Raw genomic sequence first — 13,310 nt, forward strand, 5'->3', positions numbered from 1 at the left:
TTTTTTTTTTTTTTTTGAGACGGAGTCTTGCTCTGTCGCCCAGGCTGGGGTGCAGTGGCCGGATCTCAGCTCACTGCAAGCTCCACCTCCCAGGTTTACGCCATTCTCCTACCTCAGCCTCCCGAGTAGCTGGGACTACAGGCGCCCGCCAACCCGCCCGGCTAGTTTTTTTGCATTTTTTAGTAGAGACGGGGTTTCACCATGTTAGCCAGGATGGTCTCGATCTCCTGACCTTGTGATCCGTCCGTCTCGGCCTCCCAAAGTGCTGGGATTACAGGCTTGAGCCACCGCGCCCGGCCCTTACCCTCAGTTTTATCTCTGCCCAGCCCCATGCTCTCTGAACTTCATGATCTCCTCTATGAAGTCTTCTTCAGCCTCTGAACTCTCGCTCCTTCCTCTGGGTTCCCATGGCCCTGGCACACCTTCCTACTAGAGCATGTAATGTAATTATCTAATGTTCTCTTTCTCTCATTAGACTATACCTCTAGTCTCTGTTCATCTTTGTATCTGCAGTACCTACACATCAGTGCTAGGTTTATTGTAAGGGCTCAGGGTACACAATGTTATGCCACCACCATCAGTGTGGCTGTGTGGAATCTGGATCTTCAGGTAATTTTCCTGTGGTATTGGTTGCCTTCTACTTGTGATTCTGTGATGGTGCTATGTTTCTTGTATGCACCTAAATGGCATGTATTTGTCTTAAGACATCTTCCCAGGAAGCTGTTTTTCTTACTTTAGTTCTACTTCACTACCAAAGGACATGTAAAACAGGTGGGGCGTATCTGGGCCTCTATCCAGAGCCAGCTGGGTCATGTTCTGGGGGGAATATTTAAGCCTTAGCAATGTATTTTCATACTTAGTTCACTAGGTTGCAATCCTAAATATTTTTGGAATTGACATGCTTATGCGTCTTTAAATAAAGAGTCCAGCTAGAGAAATGGGGGAAAACATAAGGGGTTTGGGCATATGTGTTTTGGGGGGAAGGTTCTGTTACCCCCATGAACTCTAATTTTAAAAATGCCTAAAACAGGCTGGACGCAGTGGCCCACATCTGTAATCCCAGCACTCTGGGAGGCTGAGGCAGGTGGATCACCTGAGGTCAGGAGTTCGAGACCAGCCTGGCCAACATGGTGAAACCCTGCTTCCACTAAAAATACAAAAAATTATCCGGGCGTGCTGGCACACGCCTGTAATCCCAGCTACTCAGAAGGCTGAGGCAGGAGAAGAATCGCTTGAACCCAGGAGGCAAAGATCGCAGTGAGCTGAGACTGTGCCACTGCACTCCAGCCTGGGCAACAACAGCAAAACTCCATCTCCAAAAAAAAAAAAAAAACAAACCAAGAGAAAAGAAAGGTGGCATCCAAAGAAGTCTTCTCAAGTTATACTCAAAATGAAAAACCAGCATGAACAATATTTTTGTAGATGTCACATATACATGTCACAGGGGTTCTGCCTGCTGAGACTGTTCACTTTTACTGACACCTTCTGAGTAAATGACAACACAAAACCCTAGGTCCCAGAACAAGATCAGAACTAGCCTTACCTCCACACATGTCTGCATGTGGTGAGAAATGACTTTGGAAGCAAGTCTCAGAGCTACACTCTGAATTTCAGATCTAGAAAAATAAACAAACAAAAAAGCACAAAATTACAATCAGACGTATTTCATACATTGGCTTTCACAGATAGTCTGTAATCCATGCAGAGGTGAACACTGAAAATCTCTACTTCCTGGTTACAAAAATGCCTCCGGAAGCAATCACCTTGCTGTTATTAACGCGAATCGCTGACATCATTCTATTGCTTGAGTTTAGAACTCTTAGGCTGAGGCTTAGAATGAAACACAGGACCTGAGACCTGAGGCCAGGACTGTGTGCAAGTTCATTACATAATGACTGATGGGACCATACATCTTACCAAGGTTGTACAGGAGGTACTGGGGGCAAACCTTTCATTGGAAGCAACATCCATCGTCCAGATCAAGAACTCCTTTGGGGTCAGATGGACACAGTGCTCCGTCTGGGGAAGCCACTCACCAGGGTCCATACAGTGGAGAATTTTCAGTATCTGTGTAAGCCAAATCCACACACAAAAAAGAGAAATAAATACTCAGGGAAACGTCTCTAGAGGTTACATAATAATCAATTGTATCAACAAGAGGTCTACCTTTCAAAAGGCTCCCACTGACTTCTTATTTCCCCCATAACACATTTGGGAGACTGAGGCAGGGTGATGCAATGACTAACCAGACGGCCTCTAGTGACTTGGGATGGGAGCCAGATGCCTTGATTTCTAGGCCAGTGTCCTTTCCTTTTGATTATGCTTCCCAGGTGGCCATCTGCCCTCAAATAGCCATGTCAGCAAAGACTACCTCTAACACACTCTACAGTGAATTTTTAATAACCTGTTTCCTAAACATCCCAAAGTGGTTTGCTCTGTCTTTGGTTAATCTCTGCTATCAATACCCCTATCATCAAAAGCTTTTCTTGGTGCCCTTCTAGGTATGACGCCATGCCAACCACCATACAAAGAGAGTCCTTATCCACTGGATGCTGAATCTACTTCCTATTGCCCCTGTAGAGCCCAAACTCAATCTTGCCTTCATGATCCTACCATTCCAGTGGCTCACACAAGAATGTGGGGAATGGAAAGGGCCAGTCAGTACATTGGAGACTTTACCTTGCAGAAGCATTCTGGGTGATTTTCCTTCATGGCCAACAATAAGAACTTCTCTCCCATGTTGCACAGCAAGGGTGGCAGACCCTTCTCTCCAAGTCCAGAGGCTGCTGACAAGAACTTTTCCAAGAGGGCTTCCAGTGTCAGTGAGCGCACTTCAGGGAAGGCAGATTCTAACAGCTGAGAGAAAGAGATGGGGACATCCCTCTCCCGCTCTCCACTCTTGGCTGCTGCAGCCCACACTGCAGCAATGGTTAGTCTAGTGAGGCTCTCGAGGTACTGGGGCAGGCCTGGCGCCTTGAAGGCACAAGGGAATCCTGTTATCAGCTCTGATTCTGAGATAATCCCTCTGACTTCCTCCCCGAAGCCAAGACTCTCCAGAACTAAGAAGCAAAAAAAGCAAAGGGAAAGAGATAATCACTTTAATTTTCCACAAAAGGACATGACAGAATGAAGACTGAATCCACTGCGTGAGGCCATCAGATATCTCCCATAAGCAGATTTCAAACACTGTCATAAGTGAGTGGCCCTCGAAGGTTCAGACTTCTAGTCCGCAACAATTTCCATTTAGGTAATGTATAATTTTTCCAATAGGGGTACAAAGGAATTACTATTAGAAGATGCGTTCCTGGCACCCCTCCTCAACATTCAATAAATATGAACTCAGTGACCTCTTATCACTAAGCCTCAAAGCTGACCAAGAGTATAAACTTCCTTCAGGGGCTAAGCTTCCCTCTGGAACACCCCTTCCCAGAAGCTCTTGGTTGAACCCTACGGTACCCTGGAGCTCATGAGACAGCTTATTCCATTGTCAGTAGATCTAATTGTCAAAAAGTTCTTTTTGTGTTTTTACTCATTAGCCTAATGCTATATTTTGAGGCTCCCAATGACAGCTCTTTAGGCATTTGATTACAATTCTTGTGTCCCCTCTGTCTTCTCCAGATGAAACATTCCTAATTCCTTCCCCAAATGATGGGGTCACTGTCTCTCATTATTCTAGCTGCTTTCCTGTGGACATGCCTCACCCTCTCTTAAAGGATGGCCCATAGGCTGGGTCACAAATCTCCTGCATGGTTTGACCCACAGGACTATTACTTTCCCTGTTCTGAACTGGAGTTGCATCACACTGTTGACTCATATGGAGCACAAAGTCAACTGAAACCACAGCCCTTCTTTTTTGACATGGTCTACTGATGGTGGTGAGTCATCTTTCTCCCACTTTGTACTCAGTACTTAGGCCAAGATGTGTTTTCTTTGTTTGTTTATTTTAAGCCCAAGTATATCCCTGTTAAATTTTAGCTTCCTGTTAAGTTTTACGGTCTGCCTTTCATTTGCCTAGATCTTTTCATATTCTCAGTTCTGATTAAAAAAATAAAAAAACCCAAAAACTTATTGCCTGCTTACTATGTGGTAGGAGCTAAATAAGATCACTGCCCTTAAGGAGTTTACAGTCAGTCTAGTTTGAGAAAGAGAAATGCATGAACACGTAATTCCAATATAGTGGTATAAATGATAACCCAAGTCTCAAAGAGGAAGAGAGGTGACAATGTGTTAGGACCACCAAAGGCAGGGGAACCAGCTGAGCAAAGGCTCAATGAAGGCGTGAAACAGAATGGACCATGTGAGGAATTACAGGCCATCCCATAACACTGGAGCATAAAATTAGAGGTGGGAAAGGGCAGGAGATGAGGCTAGGGAAGAAATGTGGCTAGAGTACAGAAAGCCTCCTAGACAATGTGAAGCAGCTAGTTCTGTATGCAAGGGAAAGCCACTGAGGGGTCAGTTTAAGCAATAAGGTCAGGGGCCCATTTTCACTGAAGTGCTCTTATTGTTGAGGGGGCAATATTAGAGGCAGGGAGACCAGTTACAACACTACTGCACTGTAGTCCAGGAGAGAAATAAATGACGAGGGCCTAAAGTTCAGAAGGAATCGGCAGAAGGTGGGTTTAAGAAACACTGAAGGTCTGAAGCCAAGGTGATCATTTAAAAAGGCAGAAAAGAAAGAAAAAAAAACTATGGAAGGGATAAAACTGGCAGGACTAGGGAATGAGGGTGCGGACTAGGGGAGGAGTCTTGGGTACCTCCCAGCACCCAGTTCTTCACACATGTTCATCATCTAATAGAAGTTGGGTAAACCAGCTGGGCCTGGTGGCTCATGCCTGTAATCCCAACGTTTTGGGAGCCCAAGGTGGGAGGATTGCTTGAGCCCAGGAGTTTGAGACCAGGCTGGACAACATTGTGAGAATCTATTTCTAAAAAAAATAAAAAGTCAGCTGGGTGGGAGATCACTTGAGCCCAGGAGGTCGAGGATGCAGTGAGCCATGATGCTGACACTGCACTCCAGCCTGGGCGACAAAGTGAGACCCTGTCTCAAAAACGCATACAAATACACAGGAATGCCTAAATGCCCACAATCAAATAATTACTAAAATTTATGTGGGTAAGGTGGAGGGCAGAGGCCTTCGGTGAGCAGGTTCCCTGCTGGCCCTTGCTTCAAACGCTCTTCGAGGATCTCACCAATTCATTAACTAGCCCTCTTTGGTTTGAGTCATACCTCAGTTATGAATCCTCTTAATTGTACCATTCTGTCCATGAAGTTTTATCTACAAGAACTCAGGACAGACTTCACCAAATGCCTTGCCAAAATTTAGATATTATCTTCACAGCATTCTCTGATAAACCCTGACAACTGTACCCAAGATGTTAACAAGTTTATCCTGGATTGGCTTACCAGACAGCATTTAAGTGATACGCATTTACAGCTAATAAAACACTATTTATATTTATCATCTCATTATAACTCAGAGAATTCTGCCAACTTCTAGAAAACTAACATAAACATAATGCAAATGTAAAACATTAAGGTAACAGAAAAATTTATTTGAAATTGAAAATTTGCATAGACTTGCAATAATTCGAGATTTAAAAATATACAATATTTATGTAACACATCAAATTGTTTCAAAGTCTGCCACAAGGGGCAAAACGGGGACTGGACTTGGGCTCCAATATGATGGGATCCCAGGGAGGCCATCATCTGGGGTTGCAGACAAACCTCTTTTTTTTTTTTTTTTGAGACAGAGTCTCACTCTGTCGTCCAGGCAGGAGTACAGTGGTGCAATCTCGGCTCACTGCAATCTCCACCTCCAGGGTTCAAGCGATTCTCCTGCCTCAGCCTCCTGAGTAGCTGGGATTACAGGCGCGTGCTACCACGCCTGGCTAATTTTTGTATTTTTAGTAGAGACAGGGTTTTGCCATGCTGGACAGGCTGGTCTCGAACTCCTGACCTCGTGATCCGTTCGCCTCAGCCTCCCAAAATGCTGGGATTACAGGCGTGAGCCACCATGACTGGCCACACCTCTACTCTTAACTCAGACATTGCAGAATTCCCAGCTCACAAGGAGGCACCTTTTTATTTTTAAATTTTTTTGAGACAGAATCTCCCTCTGTCACCCAGGCTGGAGCACAGTGGCACAATCTTGGCTCACTGCAACCTTGGCCTCCCCGGTTCAAGTGATTCTCCTGCCTCAGCCTCCAGAGTAGCTGGAAATACAGGCATGCGCCACCACACCTGGCTAATTTTTGTATTTTTAGTAGAGACAGGGTTTAACCATGTTGCCCAGGCTGGTCTCAAACTCCTGACCTCAAATAATCCACCCACCTTGGCCTCCCGAAGTGCTGGGATTACAGGTGTGAGCCACTGAGCTCAGCCAGGCAGGCATCTTTATAAAGCAGTGAGGGAAACCCTGGGCAGTTGGAATCTTCAACCTCTGTGTCATCTCTGTTTCAGTGTCTAAAAACCGAATCTCATAATAATTTAATAATAAGAAGAGCACAGTACTATCGTCTCCAGGTACCATTTCCCTATCCTTCCTACCCACTGCTGCTAGAGGACAACATTATATTCAAAAGGAATTTCATTTGTTTGGCACAGTCAGAAATACGGCTCAGAAATCTGCTCTTAAAATTATAATTAACAACAGGAAGAACTATCTGGGTTGTTCTAGATATAGTCCAGGCTGAGTGTAAGTGTAGTCTGCTGGACTTGAGAGGTGGACACCCAGACCCACTTGCCTGGTCTGGGGCCTTAAGAAGGGATGATATCACCAGGAAACCAGGGAATGAAGGCACTACCCAAAAGAAGGAGGAGATGGGGAGCAAGCACGCTGATGAGGTGAATGAACGGAGACATTCCTTAGGGACTTCTTGACCTACACTGCCTGTGACTTCAGTATTAACTTTGTAAGTATTTCCTAAACATATACAGGTTGAGCATCTCTAATCTGAAAATCTGAAATCTAAAATGCTCTAAGATCAGAAACTTTTTACGTGTTGACATGGTGCCACAAGTGGAAAATTCCGCATCTGACCTAATACAGTCAACACACAGATGCAGTTTATTCAGTGTCCCCAAGGGAAAAATAAAATCACCTTCCAGTTATATGTATAAGGTATGTATGAAACATAAATGAATTTTGTGTTTAGATTTGGGTTCCATCCCCAAGGTATCTCATTATATATGCAAATATTAAAAAAAAACAAAACCCAAACCTGAAATCTGAAACATGTCGGGTCCCAAGCATTTTGCGTAAAGGATGCTTAACTGTATTAGGTACTTGGGAGATGCAGAGATGCAGAGCTGAGAAAGAAAAAGATCTGCTTCAAAGAGCTTTAAGACCAATGGAAGGACAAAGAACAAGTACACAATAATAACTATAAAAATCCGGCTGGGCGCAGTGCCTCACGCCTGTAATCCCAGCACTTTGGGAGCCTGAGGCGGGCAGATCACCTGAGGTCAGGAGTTTGAGACCAATCTGACCAACATGGTAAAACCCCATCTCTACTAAAAAAATAAAAAAATTAGCTGGGCGTGATGGCAGGCGCCTATAATCCCAGCTACTCAGGAGGCTGAGGCAGGAGAATCGCTTGAACCCAAAAGGTGGAGTTTGCAGTGAGCCAAGATATGGCCACTGCACTCCAGCCTGAGCAACAGAAGAGACTCTGTCTCAAAAACACCACCACCAACAAAAACCTATAAAAATCACAAAATGTTTAGTGTCCTAAAATTGTTATTAATAAAAGCTGAAATTTGGGCTGGGCGCGGTGGCTCACGCCTATAATCCCAGCACTTTGGGAGGCCAAGGTGGGCAGATCATCCAAGGTCAGGAGCTTGAGACCAGCCTGACCAACATGGCGAAACCCCATCTCTACTAAAAATACAACAATTAGCCAGGTATGGTGGTGCATGCCCGTAATCCCAGCTACTCGGGAGGCTGAGGCAGGAGAATTGCTTGAACCTGTGAGGCGGAGGTAGCAGTGAGCCGAGATTGTGCCACTGTACTACAGCCTATACAACAAGAGCAAAACTGTCTCAAGAAAAAAAAAATGCTGACATTTGTTGAGTATTTATGTGTCATGTACTGTTATGTAATTATAACATATTACATACCCATGATTTAATGCTATGAATAAAAATTACTTCTATTTTATTTATTTTTTTGAGACAGAGTCTCTGTCACCCAGGCTGGAGTGCAGTGGCACCATCTCGGCTCACTGCAGCCTCTGCCTCCCAGGTTCAAGCAATTCTCCTGCCTCAGCCTCCCAAAGTGTTGGGATTACAGGCGTGAGCCACTGTGCCCGGCCAAAAATTACTTTAAGAATTTATACTTGTTGATATTATTCGGAGCACCTAGACAAGTATTAACTCATTAATGAGGTAGGCTCTATTATTACTATTATCATTCCCATTTTACAGATGAGGAAACAGAGAGGTTACTTGCTCAAGGTCACTAAGGAAAAGGTAGGTAAAGAGAAAACATACTAAAGCCATACGAAAGACCAAAATGAATGTGATGGCACTGATATTCTACTGGAAGAAATGGAAAATGGGCTTTCAAGAGGGAACACAATTTAAGGTGGGCCCTGAGGTTGCACAGGTGCCTCACTGGGAGAGGAGAGGAAAGGGCAAAAGTGCCAGGGAGAGTTAGGAGAGAACAGGCACAAAGAGACCTTTAAATAAGTTTGCTGAATTAATGTGTCAACAGAGGAGCACCAGGAGAGGCTAGATCTAGAGCCCAAAGGGAGACAATTATCAAGTGATATTCATTTAGGCACTTTCTCCAAACTGCTGCTTGGAAAAAATATTCTGTTTGTGCAGCAACTCTGACTCAAGGAGATGCCCTGAAGGGCTTGTGAAACCACGAACTGCTACCTCGACCTCACCCCAGAGTTTCTGATTCTGGAGGTCCTGGGATGGGGCTGATTTGCATTTTCAACAAGCTCACAGGTGAAGCTGCTGCTGCTGATCCAGGTATTTGAAACACCACTGCCCTCAAGTGAAGGTAATGACTAAGGATATTAAAACCACACATGCCTGAATCCCACTCTTGTAGATTCTGATTCAGTTGGTTTCAAATTGGGCGCAGACAGCTGTAATCTCAAGAACTGGAAGGTAATTCTGCTCTGCACCCCAGCTGAGAACCACACTCCTCAGGGCCAAATTTCACGCGGGCTGGCAGGGTTTATGGGTGGGTAGGGCGCTGGAGTTCCAAGCAGAGCATGGCTGATTCCAGTGCAGGACTTCACAGTAGTGAAGAACTAGAAAATTCACCATGCCCCAATTTCTCTTTCAAATAAAAATACCAAAGGAGAGAAAATAACCAAGAATTCAAAAGAATGGATCCGCACTATAAATGTTCCTGGCAGGCAGGCCGGCCACCTGGCCAGACCTTCAGCAATGTAAACACTGGCTCGCTATGTGCAGGTTCTGCTCTAGGTCTAGATGTAGAAGTGAATTAGACCCAGCTTTGCTCTCATGGAGCTCCAACTGGGTGGGGACCACAGGAACCACATTCCCCTATTCCATCTCAGTACCCAGAGTGAGAGGGTCTCTAGGTGGAACAGAAGGTTGGAGGCAGGAATGTCCAATACTTCAGCATAAGCTACTGCAGCAACTAACAAAGAAATGCTGCTTTTCTCTTACACAGTGGTTCTCAGCCCAGGAAGCCACTACATTCATCTGAGAGCTTTAGAAAAATACTTATGTCAGGGGACACTTGACCACATCTCTGGGGTGAGATCTGGCAGTCTAATTTTAAAGTGACCTAGGTACAGCAGGGATTGACGGCTACTGTTTCAGTGGTAAAGTCTGTTTCCCACTGCAGGGAGAGTTCATCAAAGGGTTTTCACAACCAAGACTTTTCCCTGGTGCAACAACATTTGTGTCCTGCCATAAAGAGTCTAGATGAACATGTGGTACTTATTTTCATTTCTATGAGTGCCCTTCGTTGTAGGACACAAATAACTGAAGTTAGATCCAGTCTGAAGTTTAGCAGCCTTCTTCTTTAGCAGACTGTAATTTTTCAACCTTCTTTGCCTTTTTATTAAAAAAAAAAAAAGAAAAGAGACGGTTTATTACAAGCTGGTCTCGAACTCCTCGGCTCAAGTGATCCTCCCACATCTGTCTCCTGAGTCCCTGGGACTACAGGTGCATGCCACCACACCCATCTGAAATCTTACCTTTTCTACTTGCAACCTCAACTTTGATTGATTTGGGTTTCTTCTTTGTTGGAAAGTCCAAATGTTTGAGTGAAAGAATGAAGTTTCTGTTTTAATGGCCCCATCATATTTTTCCTAAGTTAGAGTGATTTTTTTCTAACTCTTCCTGGCTGGAGCTTTTTTCAGCCCTCCTTGTTTGGAAAGTCTTTGCACTTTCCCACCAGTGCAGTCATCTCAGCCACTCAAGTATGTGTGACTGATTCTTGCATCCAATTTGATTTCATTTTTGGAATTAACTTTTTTTTTTTTCACTCTTCGGAGCAAGTATATTTCTGGCCTTCAAGGGAATGGCTGAATGGCTGGATTCACATGGAAGGACAATACCTCCCACTGTGCCATGTCCTGGTTCCCTGGAGAAGTAATTCCTAAAGAAATGTCACAATGTGGCAGACTGGTGTAAGTTGCCAGCTTATATTTTGCAAAGGATGTTAAAAACCTACTATTATCATTTCATGAAACAAAGTCTCTTATGCTCCAAAAGGGAAAAAACCATAGTGTCATCATAAAAGATAATTTAAAGAAATTTGTTTTTAAGAAAAAGATGTAGCCAGGCATCGTGGCATGCACCTGTAGTTCCAGCTAGCTGGGAGGCTGAGGGAGGAGGACTGCTTGAGCCCAGGAGTTTGAAGCTACAATGTGCTATCAGCACACCTGTGAATAGCCATTGCACTTCAGCCTGGGTAACGTAGTGAGACCCCATCTCTAAAAACTAAAAACTAAGGAAAAAAAAAAAAAGACAAATTTGCTATAGTATCATTTTGCTATAGTTTCCTTGTGCCATGGGCTGGTGAAATCACCAGGAAGCAGCACTAGTGAATTACAGCTTTGAAGAAGTTGATAAAAGCTTCTCGAGGCTAGTCTGTTTGGATGGCATAACTATTAGGAACCTCTGTTCTCAGGAACAAACTGAAGGAACTTTGCAGAGTCCTTCATGGCACTAAGGAGTGTCTTGCATGAAGGAGTATGGTGGCCCACTCACACAATTCCTTTGGTAATATCACATGTGTTATCTTAGTAGTTTTTGGTTCTTTGTTAGGTTGGAGATTCCAGTGTAATGTCTGCAACCTAACAGTCACTGTGAAAGTTAACTTTAGATATCAAAACTGCCACTCCCTAACTAACCAAGGGAGAGTGCTAATTCAACAGGCTGCTGAAAGAGGATTTAACAGTAGCACAGACCTTGAGCAGGGATGGCATCATACTTAGCATGTTCTGTTCTATTATTTAGGGCAGTATGTCTCCTCCCAAGAGGAGAAGCATAACCCCAAAGGGAAGGCCTGTGGGCCATTCACCTTTGCTCTTCTGAGCTATTCATATAGGTTTGTTAAATTTTAAAAAAATCAATATAATTTTTCAAAGATGCACGTTAATCTAAATAGCTTTAGCAAGGGCATTCTGAAAAAAAAAAAAGTAAACAATATTACCACATAATTATGGATACAGTGAAGTTACACCATAACAGCATTTAATTTAGGTGAATTTAACTTTAGGTGTGGCCAGGGGTGGGGGAGGAATAATAATTAGAGAGGGCAGTTTCCCCTGGCATTCCAATCAGTGATCAATGTCCCATGTAGGGTTGCTGTACTGTTACCTCAGACCAGCGGTTCTCAAACTTTAGCTGCTCACCCCGAGTTTCTAATTCAGTAAGTCTGGGGCAGGGTCACCCAAAAGTTACATTTCCTAATTAAATTTCCAGATAATGCTGATGCTGCTGGTGCAGGGACTGCACTTTCTTTTTTTTTTTTTTGAGACGGAGTCTCGTTCTGTCGCCCAGGCTGGAGTGCAGTGGCGCAATCTCAGCTCACTGCAATCTCCGCCTCCCAGGTTCACGCCATTCTCCTGGCTCAGCCTCCGGAGTAGCTGGGACTACAGGCGCCCGCCACCACGCCCGGCTAATTTTTTGTATTTTTTAAATAGAGACGGGGTTTCACCGTGTTAGCCAGGATGGTCTCGATCTCCTGACCTCGTGATCCGCCCGTCTCGGCCTCCCAAAGTGCTGGGATTACAGGCTTGAGCCACCGCGCCCGGCCAGGGACTGCACTTTCAGGGCCTCCACCTCAGACCATCTGAGATCATCCGTGCTTTCCATAGTGCAAACATCTTGCTATGCATTGAATGTGTGTAATTCAAGTGTTTAATGGTATTTGTTTTTGTACACCATGGCCCTTCATCATAAGTCAACCCCTTCATCTAGTATTCAACCAAAGAGCTCCTGCATATTATACAGTTCCTGGCCTTCTGATTGTCTTGTGCCAAAATAAAAAGGGCAAGAAAGAAAAAATGTAAGGCCCAGAATGACAACATTTTCTTGGTCCCAGCAAAGACGGCTATGGGGGAGGCAAAGTCCCAGTAATCAGACACAACTTGTTCTATTTAGAAGCAGCAGTCAGTATCCGTGAAGGCAGAAAGATCCTCCTCAGGACTGAAAAGACCAACCCAACAACAAAAAAATGGTTTCACTACTACAAAGTGTCACTTATAAGGATACTGTGCAAATGGCAGTGATACTGGTTGTGCCACCATGGAAGGTCATCTGCCACTAAGTCTCAGAAGATTCCTCATTCTGTCTGAACTTGCACATGTTGCTCCCTTTGCCTCAAAGGAATGAATGAATGAACAAACGAGTGAATTTCTCCTTTGCAGACATAATTGTTCTCAAGTTTTCTCTATCTTCTCCTTTCTCTCCCAGTATCTCCAACCTCCTTTAAAAAATAGCAGATGAAAAAATACAGAGCAGGCTTCATTTTTTTTTTTTTTTTTTTTTGAGATGGAGTCTCACTCTGTTGCTCAGGCTGGAGTGCAGTGGCACAATCTTGGCTCACTGCAACCTCTGCCTTTCGGGTTCAAGTGAGTCTCCTGCCTCAGCCTCCCGAGTAGTCGGGATTACAGGCGCCAGCCATCAAGCCGGGCTAATTATTGTATTTTTAGTAGAGACAGGGTTTCGCCATGTTGGCCAGGCTGGTCTCGAACTCCTGATCTCAAGTGATCCGCCCACCTCAGCCTCCCAAAGTGCTGGGATTACAGGCATTAGCCACTGTGCCTGGCCCAGACTTCACTTTCAATGCATAGGGAAACAG

General features: G+C 44.4%; 1 protein-coding gene across 1 annotated transcript in view; it reads right to left on the reverse strand.

Annotated features, from left to right (window-relative positions):
• Nucleotides 1-13,310, reverse strand: part of THADA (THADA, armadillo repeat containing) — a 353,351-nt gene that overhangs the window by 59,519 nt on the left and 280,522 nt on the right. Inside the window, exons 32-34 of the mRNA XM_025354222.1 lie at nt 2,680-3,059; nt 1,949-2,067; nt 1,544-1,616 (exon numbers count right to left, since the gene is read on the reverse strand). Of these exons, the coding sequence (XP_025210007.1) occupies nt 1,544-1,616; nt 1,949-2,067; nt 2,680-3,059 (572 nt within the window). The remainder of the gene's footprint in view (nt 1-1,543; nt 1,617-1,948; nt 2,068-2,679; nt 3,060-13,310) is intronic.

This window comes from Theropithecus gelada, chromosome 13 (genome assembly GCF_003255815.1).
Source record: "Theropithecus gelada isolate Dixy chromosome 13, Tgel_1.0, whole genome shotgun sequence".
In the NCBI taxonomy this organism is placed as follows: domain Eukaryota; kingdom Metazoa; phylum Chordata; class Mammalia; order Primates; family Cercopithecidae; genus Theropithecus; species Theropithecus gelada.